The sequence below is a fragment of the Dreissena polymorpha genome, chromosome 3 (assembly GCF_020536995.1).
Source record: "Dreissena polymorpha isolate Duluth1 chromosome 3, UMN_Dpol_1.0, whole genome shotgun sequence".
Lineage (NCBI taxonomy): Eukaryota > Metazoa > Mollusca > Bivalvia > Myida > Dreissenidae > Dreissena > Dreissena polymorpha.
The window spans coordinates 112,380,606-112,408,038 of NC_068357.1; the positions used below are offsets into that span (position 1 = coordinate 112,380,606).

The window sequence follows — 27,433 nt, forward strand, 5'->3', positions numbered from 1 at the left end:
AATACATTTTAGATACAATGAACATAATTATTGTCATTAGAAATTTATGAGTGTCATAGAATTAGTGTTCAAAATTTAGAGTTAATTCTGCTCACGAAAATAAATTAACAAGATTATCGTTTGAAAATGGAAACAGACAAACATGATTCAATTGATATGTTTGTGGATCTGTGTATAATCAGATTCATGCGCATATTCTACTTTACTATGTTTGACACTCTATTCAGTTTACTGTTATGGCATGTTAGTGAAATAGAAGATAATAATAGGTAAGCATACTTAATATATTAATAAATCTGTGTTAAATACATCATTTTAACTCAATTGTGTATGTTTATATGTGTAAATATTTTTACCCAAACTGAAAAAATATCTTAATTCATTTCTTCAAATCAGGCTGTTCACACTATTTTTTATTTTCATAAATCAACCACATGTTAGCATTCCCTTTTTGAATTTACTATGCAATGTCCCTCCAGGATAAAACACTTAAAATTGAGGCCTATGAAATTAACAACTGGCCTGTAAATTATTTTTCCTCGTATGCCAGTCTGGCCTGTAAATTGTGACGGTCTTTCAACAGTCTGCTATCAATAAGATATTGATTTTAAAAATTTGAAAACCTTTTACTGTGTGATAAAAAGTTATTGGCCATTTAGTTGTGCCACTCCCTTATAACATTGACCTCTGTTTGACATTGACCTTGACCTTATTTTTGACAAAGACTCATTTAAAGGGCCAATGAATGGATACTAACAAGGCTATCCCAGTGGGCATCAGTGTATATTGAATGCAGCATGATGATGATGATGATGATGATGATGATGATGATGATGATGATGATGATGATGATGATGATGATGATGATGATGATGATGATATTGATATTGATGATGATGATGATGATGATGATGTTGATGATGATGATGTTGATGATGATGATGATGTTGTTGTTGATGATGATGATGATGATGTTGATGATGATGATGAAGATTATGATGATGATGATGATGAATATGATGATGATGATTGTGTTCATGTTAAGAGCCAAATTCTGGGATAGTTGGGCTTAATGCTTGTGTATATGTGTCTTGTTCTGAGAAAACTGGGCTTAATTCATGTGCGTAAAGTGTCGTCCCAGATTAGCCTGTGCAGTCCGCACAGGCTAATCAGGCACAACACTTTCCGCTTTTATGGTATTTTAAGTTTCAAGGAAGTCCCTCCTTACCGAAAATCAAGTTTAGGTGGAAAGTGTCGTCCCTAATTAGCCTGTGCGGACAGCACATGCTAATCTGGGATGACACTTTATGCACATGTATTATGCCCAGTTTTATCAGAACAAGACGCATATAGTAGGGTTCCACATTAGTCTGCGCAGTCTGCAAAGGATAATCCAGGACAACTCTTTCTGCATTTTATGGAATTTTTCGTTTAAAGGAAGTATTGTTTTGTTTTAGGGAAAATCCAGTTAAGGTGTTAAAATCGTCGTCCCTGATTAGCCTGTGCAGACTGCTCACGCTAATTTGGGAATTACTTAATGCACATTTAGTTACACTAATTTTTCTTGTTATTATGTCTTCAGGTAGGGCAAAGTCATTCTGGGTTTCTAGGTGTCATGCAGAGGGCACTGTCTCGAGCTACGTCTCATATCTGGTTTGAACGCTCTGAAATAAAAGACCGCCATCTTGTCTCAGAGAAGTATGTAAATTTTTAGTTGTTTTTAGCTCGACTATTATATATGAAATATATATAGTGGAGCAATCCTACTAACGTCGGCGTGAGCATAAGTGTTGGAATGTACAAGTTTGCCTACCACCTCAAATATTTTCTATGTCCCATGACATATTGCTTTTATATTTTGCATACTTTTTTATCAACACGACCCCAATCTATGAACACAAGCAGACAACTGTATCAAGCATTTTTAGCGAGGCTGTTTTCGGAGAAAACCCAAGTTATTGTCATAGCCAGCTCGCTGTCTGCCGTCCGCCGTAGGCGACGTGATAAAACCTTAACATTGGCCATAACTTTTTAAATATTGAAGATAGCACCTTGATATTTGGCATGCATGTGTATCTAATGGAGTTGCACATTTTGAGTGGTAAAATTTCAAGGTGAACATCATCCTTCAAGGTCTAGGGTCAAAAAAACAAAGTCAAGGGAAGTAATAAGCTTTAAATGGACATAGTTATCTGACCTGCCCACATATATATTTTTGTTAAATAAATCAAAGCAGCGCAGTAGGCAGCATTGTGTTTCTGACAAACACATTGTGGTAAAAGGTCAAGGTCATCCTTTACGGTCTACGGTAAAAAATTCAAATTTAAGGGAAGTAATAAGCTTTAAAAAGGGAGATATTGAACATAGCCACTTTATATATTTGGCATGCATGTGTATTTCATGGAGCTGCACATTTCGAGTGGTCAATCACAGTCACTGTAGTGGCTTTTAATTATTTGCTACTGAAAATAGAGATTTGTTAGAGACAATTATTTTCAAGGGAAGTAATTTATATAATTATAAATCTCATAGTATATATTTCCTTACCAAGAATTGAAGTTCTTTTCACAGTTACTGTACAGAGTTATTATTTTGATTATTTATTACTCAAATTATTGATTTGTCAAAGTTTTTTTTAAATGATATGATTATAATTTCTTTGATGTTCATTACATACCTGTGGACTATGTCCATAGATACATGATCAACTCTGGCTATGATAAAAAAATATGACAAAATTCAAGGGAAGTAATAAGCTTTAAAAGGAGATGATTTCTATACTTGCCAAATGATAAATAGCAATTTTATTTCAAAGTGGCGCAATAGGGGGCATTGTGTTTTTGACGAACACATCTCTTGATATAATTATCATTTCTTACCTGTTCTAATTTGTGAATGCTAGCTTTCATTAAATACCAGTGGACTTATGTTCATACATACATGATGAACTCTGGCTATAATCTCTTTGATAAACCACAGGCCTTGGTTGTCAGTGATGTCTGACTTGGTCATTTTTAACTGTCTACAGACCTCCCCCCCCTCCCCCCCCCCCCCCCCCCCCCGGTTGGATTGGACAAAATCCAAGGGAAGTAATAAAGCTTTAAATGGAGATGATGTCTATACCTGCCAAATGTTTAATATAAATTTTATTTCAAAGTGGCGCAGTAGGGGGCATTGTGTTTCTGACAAACACATCTCTTGTTGGGTCACTAGGTCAAAGGTCAAGGTCACTGTGACCTCAAAAACAAAAATCTGACAAGCATTCGCAGCCGAGTGTGGCACCTGTTATGTGGTGCTCTTGTGTAACAATTTTGGCCCTTTTACCACTTAGAATATGCATATTATTGATAAATCTATGGTAAAGTTTGCGTACCACCTCAAATATTTTCTATGTCCCTTGACATATTGCTTTTATATTTATCATATATATATATATATATATATATATATATATATATATATATAAATATATATATATATATATATATAATATATATATATATATATATATATATATATATATATATATATATATATATATATTGCATATGAACAATTTCCCTTTGATGGCTTACGTTATACTGTCAAGCACTCAAATAGTTGCGCGCGCAGTCTTCTGACAGCTCTTGTTTGTTATTATTTTTATGCCCCCCTTTGAAGAAGAGTGGGTATATTGTTTTACACATGTCGTTCGGTCCGTCGGATGGTCGTTCCGTCCACCAGATGGTTTCCGGATGATAACTCAAGAACGCTTAAGCCTAGGATCATGAAACTTCATAGGTACATTGATCATGACTGGCAGATGACCCCTATTGATTTTCAGGTCACTAGGTCAAAGGTCAAGGTCACAGTGACTCGAAACAGTAAAATGGTTTCGGGATGATAACTCAAGAATGCTTACGGCTAGGATCATGAAACTTCATAGGTACATTGATCATGACTGGCAGATGACCCCTATTTATTTTCAGGTCACTAGGTCAAAGGTCAAGTTCACAGTGACTTGAAACAGTTAAATGGTTTCCTGATGATAACTAAAGAATTATTAGGCCTAGGATCATGAAACTTCATAGGTACATTGATCATGACTGGCAGATGACTCCTATTGATTTTCAGGTCACTAGGTCAAAGGTCAAGGTCACAGTGACACAAAACGTATTAACACAATGGCTGCCACTACAACTGATATGGGGGGCATGCATGTTTAACAAACAGCCCTTATTAAATTTAATGTTTGCAATATTTCATACCACAATGGACTCCACCCAAACCATCCCCTACACCCCACCCCAGAACCACCCTCCCCCCAAAAAATATAAAGAAAAAAATCCGTTTTATTTTTGAAAGATCTTCTTATAAAATCTCACACCCCCACATAATATCCCCCCCCTCTCTCCACCCCCTCCCCCACACACACACCACACAAACAGATTATGTTTTTTGAAACATGATAAAAAACAACACATATTTATTGTCCCCTACCAGTGAAACCGGAGGGGACTTATGGTTTGCGCTACCTCTTACAGTCTGTCCGTCACACTTTTCTGGATCCTGCGATAACTTTAAAAGTTGTTCATATTTTTTCATGAAACTTAAAACATGGATAGATGGCAATATGGAGTTAATGCACGTCGTTTCATTTTGTTACTACGTTAAGATTTTCTGGTTGCTGTGGCAACAAATATATACAAAAAATAATAATTTTTACTGACAATGGTGGAGTTTCACCGGTAGGGGACAATATTGCTTGGCAATCTCTAGTTTATTTTATTTTTGAAGTACGGTCCAACCAACCCACCCAAGCTATTGCTATCAAACTTGAAATAAAATCTCATTAGTTATCCCTCGCCATAGGCGGAGGGATATTGTTTTGGCATTGTCGGTCTGTCCGTATTTCCATCCATCCGGCACTTTTGTGTCCGGAGCCAAATCTTGGAAGTGCTGTGGCAGATTTCATTGAAACTTGGTATGAGTATATATATGGATAAGAGAATGATCCACGCCAAATGACATTGTATACCATCTGTTAATAACGGAGTTATGGCCCTTTGTATCTTGAAAAAAAGCTTTTTTGTGTCCAGAGCCATATCTTAGAAGTGCTATGGTGGATTTCATTGAAACTTTGTATGAGTATATATATGGATAAGAGGATGATGTATGCAAAATGGCATCTTACACCATCAGATAATAACGGAGTTATGGTTCTTTGTATCTTAAAAAAATGCTTTTTGTGTGTGTCTGGAGCCATATCTTGGAAGCGCTTTGAAGGATTTCATTAAAACTTGGTATGAGTATATATATGGATAAGAGGATTATGCACATTGGCGTTGTTCATTTGTCCAGAAAACTTTTGTGTCCAGTAGTATATTGGCGGGGGATATCAATTCAACGAATTTGCTTGTTTGTTTAATGTCTTTACAAATGTTCAATAGATTATGGAAAATATACCTGAACTCAGAATTGTCTATAATTTTCAACTTTTTATGCCCCCAGTAGGGTGGCATATAGCAGTTGAACTGTCTGTCAGTATGTCAGTCTGTCCGTCCATCCGAAAAAAACCTTTAACGATGGCCATAACTTTTGCAATATTGAAGATAGCAACTTGATATTTGGCATGCATGTGCATCTCATGAAGCTGCACATTTTGAGTGGTTGAAGTTCAAGGTCAAGGTCATCATTTGAGGTCAAAGGTCAAACAAATAAAATTATTTCAAAGCGGCGCAGTAGGGGGCATTGTATTTTTGACGAACACATCTCTTGTTTAAACTATAAGCGATCAATATGTTTCAATTATGGTCCTCATGACATCCACTTAGAATATGACTATATTATCTTGACCTTATTGAATATGAACAATTTCCCCATGATGGCTTATGTTATACTGTCAAGCACTCGAATAGTCAAGCGCGCTGTCTTCTGACAGCTCTTGTTTGTTATTATCCCCCGCTATAGGCGGAGGGATAATATTTTGGCGTTGTCCGTCCGTCCGTCTTTCTGTTCGTCTTTCCGTCCGTCCGGAGCCCTATCTTGGAAGTGCTTTTGCGGATTTCATTGAAACTTGGTATGAGTATACATATGGATAAAAGGATGATGCACGCCAAATGGCACTGTACACCATCTGTTAATAACAGAGTTATCTTGAAAAAATGCATTTTTTGTGTGTCAGGAGCCATATCTTGGAAGTGCTTTGGCGGATTTCATTGAAACTAGGTATGAGTATATATATATAGATAAGAGGATGATGCACGCCAAATGGCATTGTACACCATCTGTTAATAATGGAGTTATGGCCCTTTGTATCTTGAAAAATCGCTTTTTTGAGTGTCAAATATAACACTTTTGTGTCCAGAAGCATATTGGTGGGGGATATCAATTCAACGAATTTGCTTGTTATTTTGAAATTGATGATTGTAATAAATGGCCCCTTAAGTGATCTTATTGCAAATCTGATGCATTGTCTTTCCCTTCAAGGTATCTGACATATGTGTCTTGTTCTGACAAAAATGGGCATAATGCATGTGCGTAAAGTGTTGTCGCAGATTAGCCTGTGCAGTCTGCACAGGCTAATCAGGGACGACACTTTCTGCTTAAACTAGATTTTTGGTAAAAAGGGGCTTTCTTTAAAAAAGAATACTATGAAAGTGGAAAGTGTCGTCCCTGATTAGCCTGTGCGGACTGCACATGCTAATCTGGGATGACACTTTACACACATGCATTTTGCCAAATTTTCACAGAACAAGATTAAATTAATAGCCCTGTGATCATCACAAGCATTTAGGTGACAAGTTGAATGAAATGATTTTAATGTATGATTGACTATTTTCTCGTATGATCAATAAATTAATTTCTCATGGAGAAAAATCCATATGATAACTACTTGTACTTCTCCAAAGTATTAAAACCAAATTAATTTAATTTTTAGCTTCACTGGCCAGAGGCCAGCGGGGCTTATGTCATGGTTCTGTGTCCGTCGTCCGTGCGTGCGTTGACATTTTCTTTAAACATCTTCTTCTAAACTACAATTCCAATTCTGATAAAACTTCTCAAAAATGTTCCTGGGGTGAGCAGGGGACAAAAATATTTATAAATTGCACTCGTCCTGCAGGACAAGTGCATTAAAATTTTCACTCGTCCTGCAAACACATGCACTTGTCCTTCAAATATGTGTGAAAGAAAAATTGCAAAGGACTGATATGACTAACAATGTTTCCTATATCACTGCTAAAATGCTGCTTACTTAGTTATTCATGCCAGCTGATCACAGAAGAAATGTTAACTTACTTTATTTATGAGGAACACAAAATAAATAAATGAAGACAAATTTGTTTTTTCCTTTTTCTAATGCTTGCGTGCTTTCCATTTCGGATGATTGAACATCGCTCCTGCCCCCTTTAAAGAACGCTGGTATGTCAGACATTTTTCAGATGAAATTCAGACTGGTTGAAAACGGTACTTCGCAGTAAAATAATTCTTTAAAAAAATCAATACTTACAGTGAATGAAGTCAGATGGTTCCCTGTCAACATGGACGCGCAAAGTTTACACCAAAAAGCCAATATTTACTCCGGGACACAGTCTCGCATAACAACGCGCACCTGCTGTATGAAATTTACAATTACGATTTCCGGTTCATTCGCGTTCTACTTTCGGAATAGATATGCTTTAAGAAATGATTTTATTTAATGAAAAAGAGTCTTACTGGTCAGAAAATACATATTTTAACATCAGTTTTTTTTCACTCGTCCTGTCGGACGAGAGCTTTAGGGAAATTCACTCGTCCTTTCAAGATTTTACTCGTCAATACGAGCGGACGAGTGGAATTTTTGTCCCCTGGTGAACCTCTTTTAAATTTGTTCAAATTATGCCCCTGGGGTCAAATTTGACCCCGCCCCGGGGGTCAATAAATTGAACATATGCTTATATAAAGCCTATTTTGTGCAAACTTTAAAAATCTTTCTGTCCATAACCATTGGGCCTATTGCTACCACATTTGGTATGTAATCCTCCTACACTCATTAATACCTCAAGAATGAAGTAAAGTTCAAGTGATCTACATCATTAGGTATTTTGCATATGTAATGAACTATATAATTAACAGAAACGTTGAAACTTACAAACACTTTTTGGAATTTTGGAAAAAGATTCATGAATGAATGAAGGAATTTTCATTAATCTTGTAGAACATGCGTAGATTTGATCTTCAGCATCTAAAAATATGTGAAATAGAAAGAAAGACTATATCTTTTGGAGAGATAAATGTACCTACGTTATAAGCAAAGGACCTGTGCGACAATTCTCGGGCTTTTTAGTCCGTTTAGTTAACACCATAGTAACGTTTTCCATATGTAAAAATGCTCACCCTTCCAACTTTAAGCGCCCAGTGGGACAAGGGATAGAAAGAGAAAGTCACATGCTTGAGTACATTTCAACCCATGCACATTGCACGCTTTTTTCACATAAAAATGCAGTGGAGCAATACAGGGCCATCATGGCCCTCTTGTTCAAAAACACTGGACAAACACTGTGAAAAGATCATCAATTTTTAACCCCTCTAAAGTGCTGGCTGTTTGTGACATTCCATACTCTTCAACTGAAAATATATGTTGTTTATGAAGTATAATCTAATTATCTTGTCTTGTAAAAATAAACAATTTAACTTATGAAAATTAACCATCTTGATTTCAGTTGAATTATCCGAAGGGATATTAAATAATTATAACTCTCTGATTATACTCCTTTAAATGACGTTTCGGCATAATGCCTTTATCAAAACAATGGAAATTATATGTTAACTACATGTTTACACCTTTTTACTGCACAATTTAAATAACAAAGAAAATGTTTTTAAATGTCAAATGATGTTGTACATGATGACGTCATAAATGGCGTTATATAAAATGGCCCCAAAAAATGTAAAATTTTGCTCACAATGAAATGACGTGAAACACTTACATATTTTGTCTTAATCTTATGTTAAATGTGTGCTTTATATATTTAATAAATTGATATTTTACAAGAAAACAATCATCGTCATATGTAATTATAATCTACCTAAACTTATTATCATAAATAAAATAGGGTAAACTTATTTAATGACTTTAATTATTTCAATCTATATCTATGTAAAATATTATAATTATATTTTATTAAATAACCATATATACTTGCTATTCTATATATCATATACACATTATTGATAAGATAAATTGCATAAAGAACTATTATTTTTACATTCATTTATGTTGATGATTAATATAAAATGTTTTTCACATATATTTTTTACAAGATAGTTTCCCGTAGCAGGACATCAAGTTGATTTTTTATATTAAGTCCATTTGGTGATTGATTTTGAAACTTCTTTATGAATTCCAATTCTTTAATAAGTCTGTAATAATGGGAACTGTCTCTTATTTGTGTTAACACTGATACACCCATATCCTGCACTCTGTGGCCAGCACCATTGAAATGTTCTGGGATTGGTTTATCTCTTGGTATCCGCACGTCAGCCTCGTGTTCTTTGGCACGTTCCTTTAATGATCTGCTTGTCTCTCCGACGTATACCATCTTTTGGCATTCAATACAAAATATACCATACACCAAGTTATAAATGTTACAGTTCTGTTTTATTGCTTCGTTTGGAATTTCACTTTTTGGGTTGTTATGAAAACCTCTTTTCAACATTTTACAGACTATACAATTAGTCTTACACGATTGTGGTATTAGTTGAAAACGTTTGTTTATTTCTTTATTTGTTTTTCCATGAACTAAAATGTCACCGATATTTCTATCTGGTCTGTATGCAACTATTGGTGCGTCTGGGAATACATTTTTCGTTCTGTCTGATTTATATAGTTTGTCGGTATGTTTTCGAATTATTGAGTGGATATTTGGAAGGTTGTTAGAATAAGTTATAGCTAGTGGTACTCTCTTGTTGGCTGTTTTATTTGTTTCTTTCTTCTTAAGTAAGTCTTTCCTTTTTAAATTATCAACTCAGGATAATTCATGGTTTACTAATTTACTTGGATATCCTCTTTTCTGTTTTAGTTCTTTTTTCCGATGTCTGTATTTGTTTTCGTAAGAACATATTCTTTTCAAACGTATTCCTAATCCATAGGGTATTGCTTTCTTCACATTTGTTGGATGGTCTGAGTCATATTGGACATATTGATGTTTATTGGTTGGCTTTGAGTATAAATCAGTTGTTATTTTATTATCTTCTAGTTGAATTTTTGTGTTTTAGAAGTCTATCTGTGTTGTGTTCCATCTTAATTCTACTTTGATGTTTTCATGTATTTTGTTAGCATAGTCGAAAAATTTCATGAGTTCTTCAATTCCATGTGTCCATAGTCCAAACCCATCATTTATGAAACGTTTATAGAATATTGGTTGTTTATTGTATTCAGATAATTGTTCATCCCATCTTTTCATGTAACAACAGGCACAATTTCTCCCAAGTTTCGATCCAATTGCTACTCCCTCTTTTTGTCTGTATTCTTGTCCACAAAATTCGATCACATTATTTTCTAAAACAGTTTCAATCATTTCAATCACCGCTTCAGTGTTGATGGTCTTAGTACAGCGTTCATTTAAAGCTTGTTTGCACGCCTCTAGGCCCTTTTTCTTTGGAATCGATGGGTATAACTTGACAACATCAAAACAGTATAAGATAATTCCTTCTGGTAATGGTGTAGTTACTTCCCTCTCTATAGCGTGTAAAAATGCTGTGGTGTCTCATATATAGCTTGGTGTTTCTATAACATAGGTTTCTAGCTCATTTTCTGCTACCTCTGCCATTCTTTCAGTACTTGTTCCAATGCCATCTACGATTGTTCTATACGGGTTGCCTTTTTTATGTATTTTTGGATTTCCTTTGAGTTTCCCTCCTGATGGATATTTGGGTATCAAATATTGTTGTAAGTTCTTTGAGATAATGCCATTTTTAAATAATTTATTTGCTAGTTGCTTTACCTTTTTGTTTGCATTTTCAGGTCCATTCCCATTAGTTTTTTCATATGATGTGCTGTCATTAAGTTCATTCCTGAGTTTTTCTACATATTCATCTTGATTTCATCAGTCATGTGTTACAGAAATTAAGAATCTCCATCATGTCACATACAAAATATGGCAGATTTATATCATGATACCTCCCTCATATTTAAACGCTTCCTAAATCTATTTATTCCACTTTGTGTTTCAGAATGAAAGAGCATGTTGACAACGAAGACAAACTACCCATATTAATATTTCCTGAAGGTCAGTCAAGATTGTTTAGTGAACATAAGCCAAAAGAACCACACCTTTTTATTGTAATGTTTGCCTTTTTATGGCTTATAAAGCAAAAATTACAAAACATGTTTAGTGTTCAAAGCATTAAAATCCTAGATCTTTTATGGCACCTTCCTCATATAATTATGTACATTAAAATAACAAACAATGTTTCTGGTCATGGATTTTGCTGGGCTAGTCTTTTAAAGTCGAAGAAGAGGAAAACAACCAATATTTAATGTATGACCCAATTATAAATAACCAATCTAAATGTTTTATGCTTATTCATGAAACTTCAGTAAAATCAAATTGCTGATGTAATTTTCAAGTAGGAAACTTATTTATATTTTTAAAAAGTAAACTAAACAAAATGTTTTGCCAACCTTTCTATGATTTACTTTATAGTGATGTTAGTGGGGACACATTTTTTAGCGCCTTATACTCTAAAAATATCACTGGTATACATTGCAGGTACCTGCATAAACAACACGTCCGTTATGATGTTCAAGAAGGGTGGGTTTGAAGTGTCTCCTGTAGTCTACCCTGTAGCTATCAAGGTATGTATACATGGCTATGTTTCTGTGTTAATGGGAACTGTGGTTATAATTTATTGTATTAATGTTCAAGTTAGTTTACATATTGTTTAAATATTGTTTAATGTCTTCTGATGGTTTTATTATTGGCAAATTTATAAAAGAATGTCATTTGTACAACCCCAGTTAAAATGAACTCCAAAATAGCTGCAAAAAAGCATTATATTTAGGCAATTTGTAAGTACAAAATTCTTCCATCAGTTGCCATTTTTGCAAATTGACATGACAAGATTTAAAGTCTGGCGTAATAATCCAACATTCCTTCTTTTAAGGCCTTTTCCTGATTCAACGTTTTCTTTTTTTTCAAAACACAAGTTTGTCTTATTTGGTTATTTTTCAAATATATAAAGAAAAGGTTGAATCAAAACAAAGGTTTCTTCATACTAATTTGCTGATTTTAGGCTCTATGTGAATAACTGTGTTAAGAAACTGAGTGTGTTGAACCCCTTGATTAAGTCTGGGATACAAGTCAGAGCACCTTGATTAAGTCTGGGATACAAGTCAGAGCACCTTGATAAAGTCTGTGGTACAAGCCAGAGCACCTTGATGAAGTCTGGGATAGAAGTCAGAGCTCATTTATTAAGTTGGGATACAAGTCAGAGCACCTTGATTAAGTCTGGGATACAAGTCAGAGCACCTTGATTAAGTCTGGGATACAAGTCAGAGCACCTTGATTAAGTCTGGGATATAAGTCAGAGCACCTTGATAAAGTCTGGAATACAAGTCAGAGCAATGTACCTTGATTAAGTCTGGGATACAAGTCAGAGCACCTTGATAAAGTCTGGGATACAAGTCAGAGCACCTTGATTAAGTCTGGGATATAAGTCAGAGCACCTTGATAAAGTCTGGAATACAAATCAGAGCACCTTGATAAAGTCTGAGATACAAGTCAGAGCACCTTGATTAAGTTTGGGATATAAGTTAGAACACCTTGATAAAGTCTGAGATACAAGTCAGAGCACCATTATAAAGTCTGAGATACAAGTCAGAGCACCATTATAAAGTCTGGGATATAAGTTAGAGCACCTTGATAAAGTCTGAGATACAAGTCAGAGCACCATTATAAAGTCTGAGATACAAGTCAGAGCACCATTATAAAGTCTGAGATATAAGTCAGAGCACCATTATAAAGTCTGAGATATAAGTTAGAGCACCTTGATAAAGTCTGAGATACAAGTCAGAGCACCTTGATAAAGTCTGAGATACAAGTCAGAGCACCTTGATAAAGTCTGAGATACAAGTCAGAGCACCTTGATTAAGTCTGGGATATAATTTAGAGCACCTTGACTAAATGGAACATAAATCAGAACCCCTTGATTTAGTGTGATATATGGATCAGATTCACTGTATTAAGTTTGGAATAAATAAATCATAGCCCCTGAATGTATTCTAGAATACATATCACAGCCCCTGGATTTATTATGGGATACAAGTCATTGCCACTGGATTTAGTCTAGAATTAAATTCACAGCCCCTGGATTTAGTATGGGATATACTTCAGAGCACCTGGGTTTAGTTTAAAATACAAATCACAGCATTTGGATAAAGTCTTAAATATAATTCAAAGCACATTTAATGTCTTTATATATTAATAAGAGCACCAATGATAAAATCTTTAATATAAATTTGATTGCCTGGATAAAATCTTGAATGCAATTCAGATCCATATGTTAAGTCTGGAATACAAATCACAGCCCCTTGATTTAGTCTGGAATATAAATCACAGCCATTTGATTACATCTTGAATACAGATCACAACCCCTTGATTAAGTCTGGAATACAAATCACAGCCCCTTGATTAAGTCTGGAATACAAATCACAGTCCTTTAATTAAGTATAGAATACAAATCACAGCTAATTGATTAAGTCTGGAATACAGATCACAGCCACTTGATTAAGTCTGGAATACAAATCGCAGCCCCTTGATTAAGTCTGGAATACAAATCACAGCCCCTTGATTAAGTCTGGAATACAAATCACAGCCCCTTGATTAAGTCTGGAATACAAATCACAGCCCCTTGATTAAGTCTGGAATACAAATCACAGCCCGTTGATTAAGTCTTGAATACAAATCACAGCCCCATGAGCTGGTCTTGAATACAAATCACAGTCCCTTGATTAAGTCTGGAATTCAAATCACCGCCCCTTGATTAAGTATGGAATACAAATCACAGCCCCTTGATTAAGTTTGGAATACAAATCACAGCCCCTTGATTAAGTTTGGAATACAAATCACAGCCCCTTGATTAAGTATGGAATACAAATCACAGCCCCTTGATTAAGTTTGGAATACAAATCACAGCCCCTTGATTAAGTATGGAATACAAATCACAGCCCCTTGATTAAGTTTGGAATACAAATCACAGCCCCTTGATTAAGTATGGAATACAAATCACAGCCCCTTGATTAAGTATGGAATACAAATCACAGCCCCTTGATTAAGTATGGAATACAAATCACAGCCCCTTGATTAAGTTTGGAATACAAATCACAGCCCCTTGATTAAGTCTGGAATACAGATCACAGCCCGTTGATTAAGTCTGGAATACAGATCACAGCCCCATGAGTTGGTCTTGAATACAAATCACAGTCCCTTTATTAAGTCTGGAATACAAATCACTCCCCTTGATTAAGTATGGAATACAAATCACGGCCCCTTTATCAGGTCTTGAATGCAAATCACAGCCCCTTGAGTCTCAAATACAGGGCTTTTTAGCAGGGAAATGGAGCCGATTTCTGGCGTCCAATGGGCTTTAAAATATCACTGCTGCAGGTTATTGGCTTGTATTCACCAACCAATTCTTAGACTTTAAGATGAATAGATGGCATTATGGACGTTATGCACGTCATTTTATTTTGTTCCTACGTCAAAAATTCTGGTTGCTATGGCAACAAATAGACTATAAATACTGCTGAAAATGGTGGCTTTCTGGATCCTGCAATAAGTTTAAAAGTTCTTAATATTTTTTCATGAAACTTGCAACATTGATAGATGGCAATATGGACATTTTGCACGTCATTTCATTTTGTTCCTACGTCAAAAATGTTGGCAACCAAAAAAAAAAAAAATTCTGAAAATGGTGGAATTTCTGACAATGTTGGAGCCGGTAGGGGACCATATTGCTTGACAATAGCCTTGTTAATATTCCAACCCTGAAAGTATTGGGTTTGGTTCTAACTCTATTCTTAAATCATAAGTCTTTGACTATGATGGTTAACCACAACCACTCACATATTCACTTTGACCCATTAGTAGTCCCTCAGACAATCAAATTACATTTAAGACCTTTCATACTAGATTCAAGATTTAAAAGGCTTTATTTCCAACCCACGATACTGATGAGCAGCAAAACAACATACGAGTTATTCATATGCTGTTCTGGTTTTATGCTGAATGCATATAGCATATAGCAATTATGTTTCTTCTGATAGGGGGCAAGTGTTAACAAAGGCCCTGATTGAGCAATGTCTATTTCAGTATGACAGCAGGTTTGGGGACGCCTTCTGGAACAGCGGTGCAGAGAGCATGGTGCGACATATCTACAACATCATGACTAGCTGGGCCCTGGTGGCTCATGTATGGTACCTCCCACCCATGACCAGACTGGTAAGCAACACAACATCATGACTAGCTGGGCCCTCGTGGCTCATGTATGGTACCTCCCACCCATGACCAGACTGGTAAGCTACAAAACATTATGACTAGCTGGGCCCTGGTGGCTCATGTATGGTACCTCCCACCCATGACCAGACTGGTAAGCTACAAAACATTATGACTAGCTGGGCCCTGGTGGCTCATGTATGGTACCTCCCACCCATGACCAGACTGGTAAGCTACACAGCATGATGACTAGCTGGGCCCTGGTGGCTCATGTATGGTACCTCCCACCCATGACCAGACTGGTAACCTACACAATATCATGACTAGCTGGGTCCTCGTGGCTCATGTATGGTACCTCCCACCGATGACCAGACTGGTAAGCTACACAATATCATGACTAGCTGGGCCCTGGTGTCTTATGTATGTACCTCCCACCCATGACCAGACTGGTAAGCTACACATCATCATGACTAGCTGGGCCCTTGTGGCTCATGTATGGTACCTCCCACCTATCACCAGACTGGTAAGCTACACATCATCATGACTAGCTGGGCCCTCTTGGCTCATGTATGGTACCTCCCACCCATGACCAGACTGGTAAGCTACACAGCATCATGTCCAGTAAAAATTCAGTGAACCCTGACAAACAGATGACAAGTCAAACACAATCACAGTGTAATTCTAGTGCTGTTGGTGTTTGCTCACAGTCTTGTATATGCTATAAACATTAAAGACATAACATTTTAGTGTTAGAGCTCTTTTTATGCCCCTGGATCGAATGATCGAGGGCATATTGTTTTTGGCCAGTCTGTCATTCTGTCCCAAAACTTTAACCTTAGTTTAAGTTTTGCGATAACTTTTGCAATATTGAAGAAAGCAACTTGATATTTGGCATGCATTTGTATCTCATGAAGCTGCACATTTTGAGTGGTGAAAGGTCAAGGTCATTCTTCAAGGTCAAAAGTAAAAAAATACAATCCAAGGGAAATAATAAGCTTTAAAAGGGAGACAATTTCTAAACCTGCAGAATGATGTATTGAAATATTATTTCAAAGCTGCGCCATAGAGGGCACTGTGTTTCTGACAAACACATCTCTTGTTTTAGATTAACCTCATTTAAACTTTTTAAGTTATCTTTTAGTGCTCTCATAAAGATTGATGTTAAAAAATAAAAAAAACAGTTTGTGCGTTCTTTCAGGAAGGGGAGGATGCAGTGAGTTTTGCAAACCGTGTGAAAGCTGAGATTGCTAGGGCCGGTGGGTTGGTGGATCTAGAATGGTGAGTTGAAAAGTTAAAAAAAGGTTCTAACCCTCAAACGTTCAGTTAACTTTTAATGAGGTCTTTTTGTTTGTTTTAATATATTCAATTGTGTCTTTCACTGGACTATCATTGAAGATCACACATCTTATATGCTGCAATAACTTATTTGTTGTGACATTTTAAATAATAATTATATTAGTTGCGACACAAACAACATTTTAGAAGAAGGTATCGAAATATGCAGTGTCTCCTCAAATATTAAGAGTTGAAGAAGAAATGCAATGTGATGCCAAAGATGTATATTAAGTGTATATAAAGGAACCACCATTATTTTATAAAAAGTGAAACATAGCCTTACGAGAATTTTCCTTTAATTGATTAATGTACGTAAACTTAACAGAAAACCTGTCCCATTAGATTGCATGCACCCAAATGTGTTTGAGAAACAAGAAATTGCCTCGTCTTACTTCTGCATACTGGTACCAGCCTATTAGTTATATCAAATACATCACAAACACTGTCATAATTGAGTCTCTTTTTGGAAAAATGGTGTTTATCAAATGTATGTAAAGTGTCATCCCAGATTAGCCTGTGCAGTCCTCTGCAGGCTGATCACATTTTTACATATTGCCCCCATGCATTAATCCTTTCCTACTCAGAGATAAAGTGACAATTGCTATTTTTAACAGCATAAGACCAGAACAGCCTGCTAGTAACTCGCAATGTGTTCAGGATTTATGCAGTTTGCTGCTCATCACTATATAAGGGTTGTAAATGAAGCCTTTAAAACTTGAATGTAGTAAAAAAAAGGTCTTAAATGAAATTCAACTCTCTAAGGAACTACCAATGCGTGAAAATACGTTTTTAAGTGGTAAAGGGTTAAATACGTATCTAAGTGGTAAAGGGTTAAATACGTGTCTAAGTGGTTAAGGGTTAAATACATATCTAAGTGGTTAAGTGTTAAATACATATCTAAGTGGTTAAGGGTTAAATACATATCTAAGTGGTTAAAGGTTAAATACATATCTAAGTGGTTAAGGGTTAAATGCATATCTAAGTGGTAAAGGGTTAAATATGTATCTAAGTGGTTAAGTGTTAAATACATATCTAAGTGGTTAAGGGTTAAATACATATCTAAGTGGTAAAGGGTTAAATACATATCTAAGTGGTTCAAGGTTAAATACATATCTAAGTGGTTAAGGGTTAAATATTATTTAAGTGGTTAAGGGTTAAATACATATCTAAGTGGTTAAGGGTTAAATACTTATCTAAGTGGTTAAGGGTTAAATACATATCTAAGTGGTTAAAGGTTAAATACTTATCTAAGTGGTTAAGGGTAAAATAATATCTAAGTGGTTAAGGGTTAAATACATATCTAAGTGGTTAAGGGTTAAATACATATCTAAGTGGTTAAGGGTTAAATACATATCTAAGTGGTTAAGGGTTAACTATTATCTAAGTGGTTAAGGGTTCAATACATATCTAAGTGGTTAAGGGTTAAATATTATCTAAGTGGTTAAGGGTTCAATACATACTAGTATCTAAGTGGTTAAGGGTTAAATACATATTTAAGTGGTTAAGTGTTAAATACATATCTAAGTGGTTAAGTATTGAGCTCTGGTTTTCCCAGAGCGAGGCTCATATCTTTTACTGCCAGTCTGAACCCTCACAATTACTGCCAGTCTGAACCCTCACAATTACTGCCAGTCTGAACCCTCACAATTACTGCCAGTCTGAACCCTCACAATTACTGCCAGTCTGAACCCTTACAATTTTTGCCAGTCTGAACCCTCACAATTACTTGCAGGGACGGTCAGCTCATATCTTTTACTGCCAGTCTGAACCCTCACAATTACTGCCAGTCTGAACCCTCACAATTACTTGCTGGGACGGTCAGCTCATATCTTTTGCTGCCTACTTTCCAGTCTGAAACCTCACAATTACTTGCAGGGACGTTCAGCTCATATCTTTTACTGCCTACTTTCCAGTCTGAACCCTCACAATTACTTGCAGGGACGGTCAGCTCATATCTTTTACTGCCTACTTTCCAGTCTGAACCCTCACAATTACTTGCAGGGACGGTCAGCTCATATCTTTTACTGCCTACTTTCCAGTCTGAACCCTCACAACTACTTGCAGGGACGGTCAGCTCATATCTTTTACTGCCAGTCTGAACCCTCACAATTACTTGCAGGGACAGTCAGCCCATATCTTTTACTGCCTACTTTCCAGACTGAACCCTCACAATTACTTGCAGGGACGGTCAGCTCATATCTTTTACTCCAGTCTGAACCCTCACAATTACTGCCAGTCTGAACCCTCACAATTACTTGCAGGGATGGTCAGCTCATATCTTTTACTGCCTACTTTCCAGTCTGAACCCTCACAATTACTTGCAGGGACGGTCAGCTCATATCTTTTAATGCCTACTTTCCAGTCTGAACCCTCACAATTACTTGCAGGGACGGTCAGCCCATATCTTTTACTGCCTACTTTCCAGTCTGAACCCTCACAATTACTTGCAGGGACGGTCAGCTCATATCTTTTACTGCCAGTCTGAACCCTCACAATTACTTGCAGGGACGGTCAGCTGAAGAGAATGAAGGTGAAAGAGACGTGGAAGAGCAAATCACAACAAGATTACAGCAAGATTATCAAGACAGACTAAATTTTGACATGAAGAATAGTCACAATGATTTTGAGTTCTTTTCGGTTTGGCTAAAGGATTTTAAAATCTGCAGTGTAATTAAATGAGCATAGGATTTTACCTGTGAATTCGTCATATATTGTTCAGAGTTTTCTTTAGTTGTGCTTAAAGATTCTGATGTCTGCAGTGTAATTAACGGAGAGGTTGATTTAACCTGTGTAGTCATTTAATATTGGTGCATGCAAGAGTTTACTGTATTTTAGCAAAAGGATTTTTATGCCGGTAGTGTACCAGGCCAAGATGGGGATTAAAGCTGTACATATTGTATGGGAAAAATGCTCATTTTGGTGAAAATTTCAAAATAATTTTGTCAAAAGATAACTTATTCTGAGCCTGCAGTGTATTTCACTGAGATAGGAGTTTTTAAGAAGGTTTCACTTGAAGATTCTTTTCATATTGTTGCGTACACATAAGTGTCAGAGAATGTACTCGCAATGGTGTCAGAGTAAACTTTATTTCGGCAAAATGTCTGTAAACTGTCCCATGTTCTTCACACACATGGGAAAGTAAATCTGATAATGCATAATACATGTATACATGTATCTATATTTTGGTGCATGAAATAGTTTGTGTGAGGGATATTATGTATTTAGTGTTAAGGATGAGAATTTTTTATAGAAACTGTTACAAATATATATTTCATGAAATTCTTTAAAAGAAACTGATTAAGACAGTTAAAAAATTGCAAGAGAAAGTATTGAACTTTGATAAACTACGCAATCAAATCAGAATAGCCAGAGTTTGCAAATAATTATACATGTTTTGTGTGTTAAACATGAACATGCAATTTGTATAATACATTTTAAATGGCTATATTATTGTGCCATGAATTCCCTTCTTGTTACATGTAAAGACCTTTTCAAAGTGGCGGTATGCCATGTTTAATTGTCAATTTGTTTCAACTATTACTTTCTGTTGGTGCATGGTTATAATATCAGGACAAATTTACATGTGTTCATAAGTTATTGATGATATTGTAAGTCTGCTTGTTGGTATTGAGTTAGCTGTTTTTACTTCACTTGAGGAGGTATTTTTCATGTTGAGCATTTAAGATACTGTGATGTTCGTTGTCTGTCAATGCGTGCATGTTTGTTTAAACTATTTTCGTCTAACGACATCTCCTCTCTATCTTTTAACTGATATTAACAAAACTCCTTAGGAATAATTCTTGGTTGACCCAAGTTTAAAGATTAAAGTTTAAAAATTGTCATGTCTATTGCAATTGTAGGTCTTCAGAGCTTAAAATAGATTTCTAAAAGGAAAACCAAAAATATCTTCTCTGAAACTTCTTAACCCTTTCAGTGCGGGAACCGAATTTTTAAGGTTTTTGCAAACAGTTTGGATCCAGATGAGACGCCACAGAACGTTTGCTTTTCTGATAATATTCTTTGAAAAAATCGAAGAAAATGCTAATTTTAGAAATTCAGCAGACAACATTTTAGCAGATGACAAATTTCCCAGCATGCAAAGGGTTAATTAGCCTCATCCTGGTTTTAATTAACACATAAAGTGAACACCAGGAGGCCAGGCAGGTTTTCATATGTGGCTATTACTTGTGAACTCTCTTAAAGCAATATTTGTTGGGCAATTGCTTGTGAACTCTCTAAAATGATCATTTGTTGGGATATTGCTTGTGAACTCTCTTATATGAACATTTGTTGGGATATTGCTTGTGAACTCTCTTAAAGGAATATTTGATATGCAATTGCTCTTGAACTCACTTAAAGGAATATTTGTTGGGATATTGCTTGTGAACTCTCTTAAAGAGTTATTTGTTGGGCAATTGCTTGTGAACTCACTTAAAGGAATATTTGTTGGGCAATTGCTTGTGAACACTCTTAAAGGAATATTTGTTGGGCAATTTCTTGTGAACTCACTTAAAGGAATATTTGTTGGGATATTGCTTGTGAACTCACTTAAAGGCATACACAGAGGGACTTTTCTAACGCATCACTTTTCAAACTTGAATATCTCAGTTATGAGTTAAGATATTGATTTAAAATTTGACTACATTCTTTGCAAGCTCACAATAAAATCATTCATCTGTGACGATTGGACGCTTAAGCACGTGGGGTAGGTGTGATTCCATATTTTTGGACGTGGAAATGGTGAAACGCGATTTAATTCTAGTTTTATTTTAATTTAATTATTATAGGTGGGTTCTAACAAAAGGAAGACATAAAATTAATTTACAAAACAATCAAGCTCGTATGAATATTCAGGAGCGCAATCGCGCACTTTAATTTTACAGGCTACCTTTCCCACTTGCTTTTTTAAAAAGCATCCAATCGTCACGGATGAATGATTTGATCATAAGCTTGCAAATATTGTTGTCAAATGATCACATGTGCAATTTTAAATAATAATATTTACTCATTACTTAGATATGTAAGTTTTAAAAGTGTTGCGCTAGAAAAATCACAAAGTGTAGTAAAAGGCGATATACATGTTATTCCAATTTAATTGCAATTTCATAATTATAGTTTAGTTTTTACACAAGAAAAACATAACATTAATTAAAGAAAAACAATATGGCTCGTATGAATATTCAGGAGCTAACGGCTCAATCGGAATGTTGCAAGCTGGTCAGTTATTAAGACGTGTAAGTTTATGTGTTTTACTTTTCACATTGTTATTATTAAACGTTGTACGAGTTTGCGAATTTGACTTTTGAAGTGATGTTTTTAATTTGTTTAGTTTTATTTTTTGTTATTTTTCAATTTCAATTAAATTTTCAGCAATTATCAGATATGTGTTGAATTATTCTTGGTTCAAATTTCAACACAAGTCGTTCAAAAATAAGGGAGCTATATCGATATCATTAAGTGATGCATTAGAAAAGTCTCCAAGTGTATTTGTTGGGATATTGCTTGTGAACACTTACAGAATTATTTGTTGGGCTATTTTTTGTGAACTCTCTTAAAGGAATATTTGTTGGGCTATTGCTTGTTAACTCACTTAAAGGAATATTTGTTGGTATATTGCTTTTGAACACTTACAGAAATATTTGTTGGGCTATTGCCTGTGAACTCACTTAAAGGAATATGTGTTGAGCTATTGCTTGTGAACACTTACAGAAATATTTGTTGGGCTATTGCCTGTGAACTCACTTAAAGGAATATTTGTTTGGCTATTGCCTGTGAACTCTCTTAAAGGAATATTTGATGGGCTATTGCCTGTGAACTCACTTAAAGGAATATTTGTTGGGCTATTGCTTGTGAACTCTCTTAAAGCAATATTTGTTGGGCAATTGCTTGTGAACTCTCTAAAAGGAATATTTCTGAGGCTATTGCTTGTGAACTCTCTGAAAGGAATATGTGTTGGGCTATTGATTGTGACCTCCGAAGGCATTATTTGTTGGGCAATTGCTTGTGAACTCTCTTAAAGCAATATTTGTTGGGCAATTGCTTGTGAACTCTCATAAAGGAATATTTGTCAGGCTATTGCTTGTGAACACTCTTACAGAAATATTTGTTGGGCTTTTGCTTGTAAACCCCTAAAGGAATATTTGTTGGGCTAATGCTTGTGAACACTCTTACAGTAATATTTGTTGGGCTTTGCTTGTGAACACTCTTAAAGGAATATTTCTTAGGCTATTGCCTGTGAACACTCTCTCTAGAATAATTTTGGAGCTATTTCTTGTGAACTCTCTAAAAGCCTTTATTTTCCTTAATCATCATGAAACAGATTATTTGTTCTGATGATATAATGCCTGATTACTAAAATGAGGTCAGGTGAGGGACCAAGGGACTGTCTGGCCCTCTTGTGTTTTTTATTTATTAAATCACATTATTGGATTTAGAACCATGAATTTTTGTCACTTGCTGTTAAGTAAGTTTAAGCCTTTGGTATCACTCACTGTGATATTTTTTCACACTTTTTTTCACTTTGAAGTTATAAATTATACCCTGATCACTTACTGTGATCATTGATGTGGCATTTTTTTAAATTTCTAGTCTAACTATAGTTTGGTAACTGTGGCTTTTTCTGTTATTTGTTGTATATGTATGAACATGTTTGTTAAAGTTGAAATCATTAAGTAATTTTTAAATTCATGTGATCTTCTCATGAACTGCTCTATTCTGTCCAGGATGCTTATCACTTCGCTCATGTGAACTGCATGTGTAAAGGTTGTTAACCCATATTTTATGCTTAGCGTCTAGAATAAGGCCTTTGCAAACAGCGTAGACCCAGATGAGACGCTGCATGATGTGGCGTCTCATCTGGGTCTGCCCTGTTTGCTTAAAGGAATTTCTGTCTTAATAGAAATAAATATACCTGACATCCCTAATTTTTAAAAATAAATTGATCCAATTTAGAAGGATGGAAGAGTCCACAAGGCATAAATGGGTTAAGGCCCTAAGAAACTAGACGCAATTTCTTTCAACAGACCTCTGCACTGAACTAGTAGCATGACTGTCTGCACATGTAAACTGTTTGCTTATCAAGTTGCTATTGAATTCATATTAAAATATGCTTAATACTGCTTAATGTTCCCTGAATGATTGTAATGTGTGAATTGTTTATTTATTTTTTTGTCGAACTATCTTGCGGAGAACTTGCTGAAGCCCTTACAATGGTTCAGTGTGTGTGCGCATATGCCTGCATCCAATCCTGTCCACTTTGTGACTTACCGTAAACATTCATCATACAAATTAGTTTATACCTTGGCCAAGCTTGTAAAATAACGATTAGCAATTTTGGCGATGGGCTAGACATGTTGCAAATAGGCATCTGTTGTATATTGGTGCACATTTTTAGCTCACCGTTGTGCTCATGGTAAGCTTATGTGATCGCCTTTTGTCCATTGTCCGTCGTGCGTTGTGCAACGTCAACATTTGCCTTGTTCACTCTCTAGAGGCCACATTTATTGTCCAATCTTCATGAAATTTGGTCAGAAGATTGGTTTCAATGATATCTTGGATGAGTTCGAAAATGGTTAAGTTTGTTTGAAAAACATGGCCGCCAAGGGGCGGGACATTTTTCCTTATATGGCTATATATGGCTATAGTAAAATCTTGTTAATACCCTAGAGGCCACATTTATTGTCCAATCTTCATGAAACTTGGTCAGAAGATTCATCCCAATAATATCTTGGACGAGTTCGAAAATGATGCTGGTTGGTTGAAAAACATGGCTGCCAGGGGGCGGATCATTTTTCCTTATATTGCTATAGTAAAACCTTGTTAACATTCTAGAGGCCACATTTATATTCCTATCTTCGTGAAACTTGGTCAGAAGATTTGTCCCAATGATATCTTGGATGAGTTCGAAAATGGTTTTGGTTGCTTTAAAAACATGGCCGCAAGGGGCGGGGCATTTTTCCTTATATGGCTATATATGGCTATAGTAAAACCTTGTTAACACTCTAGAGGCCACATTTAGTGTCCAATCTTCATGAAATTTGGTCAGAAGATTGGTCTCAATGATATCTCGGATGAGTTCGAAAATAATTATTTTTGCTTGAAAAAAATGGCTTCCAAGGGGCGGGGCCAATAATATCTTGTTATCTCAGGTGAGCAACTTTGGGCCTTTAAGGCCCTCTTGTTTGTTATGCCCCCCTTCGAAGAAGAGGGGGTATATTGTTTTGCACATGTCCATTGGTCCGTCCGTCCACCAGATGGTTTCCGGATGATAACTCAAGAAGCTTAGGCCTAGGATCATGAAACTTCATAGGAACATTGATCATGACTGGCAGATGACCCCTATTGATTTTCAGGTCACTAGGTCAAAGGTCAAGGTCACAGTCACTTGAAACAGTAAAATGGTTTCCGGATGATAACTCAAGAAAGCTTACGCCTAGGATCATGAAACTGCATAGGTACATTGATCATGACTGGCGGATGACCCCTGTTGATTTTCAGGTCACTATGTCAAAGGTCAAGGTCACAGTGACTCGAAACAGTAAAATGGTTTCCGGATGATAACTCAAGAATGCTTACGCCTAGGATCATGGCTCTTCATAGGAACATTGAGCATGACTGGCAGATGACCCCTATTGATTTTCAGGTCACTAGGTCAAAGGTCAAGGTCACAGTGACTTGAAACAGTAAAATTGTTTCCAGATGATAACGCAAGAATGCTTACGCCTAGGATCATGAAATTTCATAGGTACATTGATCATGACTGGCAGATGACCCCTATTAATTTTCAGGTCACTAGGTCAAAAGTCAAGGTCACAGTGACTCGAAATAGTAAAATGGTTTCCTGATGATAACTAAAGAATTATTAGGCCTATAATCATGAAACTTCATAGGTACATTGATCATGACTGGCAGATGACCCCTTTTGATTTTCAGGTCACTAGGTCAAAGGTCAAGGTCACAGTGACAAAAAACGTATTCACACAAAGGCTGCCACTACAACTGACATCCCATATGGGGGGCATGCATGTTTTACAAACAGCCCTTGTTGTCATATTGATTCACACATGTACAAATTGAATAAATAGACATAAACAATAAAATAACGATATTTTCATATTTTTGTTAAGAATTAACTTCGATAATTGTTATTTAATATCCCCCGCCATAGGCGGAGGGATATTGTTTTGGCGTTGTCCGTCCTTCTGTCTGGCCGTCTTTCCGTCCGTCCCTCCGGCATTGTTGTGTCCGGACCCATATCTTGCAAGTGCTTTGGCAGATTTCATTGAAACTTGTTATGAGTATATATTTTGATAAGAGGATGATGCACGCCAAATGGCATTGTACACCGTCTGTTAATAACGGAGTTAGGGCCCTTTGTATCTTGAAAAAATGCTTTTTTGAGTGTCCGGAGCCATATCTTGGAAGTGCTTTGGCTGATTTTATTGAAACTTAGTATGAGTATATAGATGGATAAGAGGATGATGCACGCCTAATGGCATTGTACACCATCTGTTAATAACGGAGTTATGGCCCTTTGTATCTTAAAAAAATGCTTTTTTGAGTGTCAAATATAACACTATTGTGTCCAGAAGCATATTTGCGGGGGATATCAATTCAACGAATTTGCTTGTTAGTTCTAAGTTTTGGCCTTTACCAACCAAACTTTGTCCCAATGATGTTTTGTCACGGCTTGCTCGGCCTGCTAGACTGTTGTACATTATAATGGTAGTATGAAGTACATTCTCCGTAACTCTTTTTAAAAAGGGTATAGTATATGCAAGAAGGGTGTTTGGCTGAGAAATTATTAGAAATGTTTTCAATGGAAAAACACACATTTTTATGCTCCCCCGAAAAATTTGGGGGGAGCATATAGTCGCCGCTTCGTCTGTCCTTTCGTGTGTCCGTCCATGCACAATTTTTGTCCGGGCTATTTCTCAGCAATTAATGACCGGAATTCAATGAAACTTTATGGGAAGCTTCACTACTAAGAGGAGATGTGCATATTATCAGCGGGTTCCGGTCAAATGATTTTTCACAGAGTTATGGCCCTTTGAAATTTTCCATTAACTGTACATATAGTGCAATTCTATTCTGGGCTGTTTCTCAGCAACTAATGACCGGAATTCAATGAAACTTTATGGGAAGCTTCACTACCAAGAGATGTGCATATTATCAGCGGGTTCTGGTCGGATGCTTTTTCACAGTGTTATGGCCCTTTGAAATTTTCTATAAAAATTTCTTGTCCCCCCAACTACTGTGCCCTCAAGACGTTTCCTTTTATCTGAATATATAGTGCAATATTGTGACAAACAAAAACGTTGGAGAGCATCACCCGTCTCCAACTGTTTCTTGTTTTAAAAAGGGGCATGGTATATTCGAGATGTGTGTTCGGCTGAGAAATTTTGAGCAATGTTTTCAAAGGAAGAAATACACTTTTGTTGTCGAGCAATGAACGTAGTTTTCTTCAGCGCGTAAGCTAATTTGTATATGTATTTAAAATGTTGTCCTCAGTTATATATAAAATGCTAGATATTTACATTTTGTCAAGATGAACATACAAATCAACCTTGTGTGTGTATTTTGAAGGTTATTTGGTCCTTTCCGAGCCAGAGTCTACATAATGTGTGGACCTGGAGTGTGCCCCT

General features: G+C 36.1%; 1 protein-coding gene across 1 annotated transcript in view; it reads left to right on the forward strand.

Moving 5' to 3' along the window:
• The window catches only part of LOC127871056 (glycerol-3-phosphate acyltransferase 4-like), a 69,834-nt gene extending 43,932 nt beyond the window's left edge, over positions 1–25,902 (forward strand). Inside the window, exons 10-15 of the mRNA XM_052413683.1 lie at positions 1,583–1,698; positions 11,194–11,249; positions 11,733–11,818; positions 15,333–15,461; positions 16,654–16,733; positions 19,296–25,902. Coding sequence (XP_052269643.1) covers positions 1,583–1,698; positions 11,194–11,249; positions 11,733–11,818; positions 15,333–15,461; positions 16,654–16,733; positions 19,296–19,383 — 555 coding nt within the window. The 3' untranslated portion in view covers positions 19,384–25,902. The remainder of the gene's footprint in view (positions 1–1,582; positions 1,699–11,193; positions 11,250–11,732; positions 11,819–15,332; positions 15,462–16,653; positions 16,734–19,295) is intronic.
• The last annotated feature ends 1,531 nt before the right edge of the window (positions 25,903–27,433 follow it).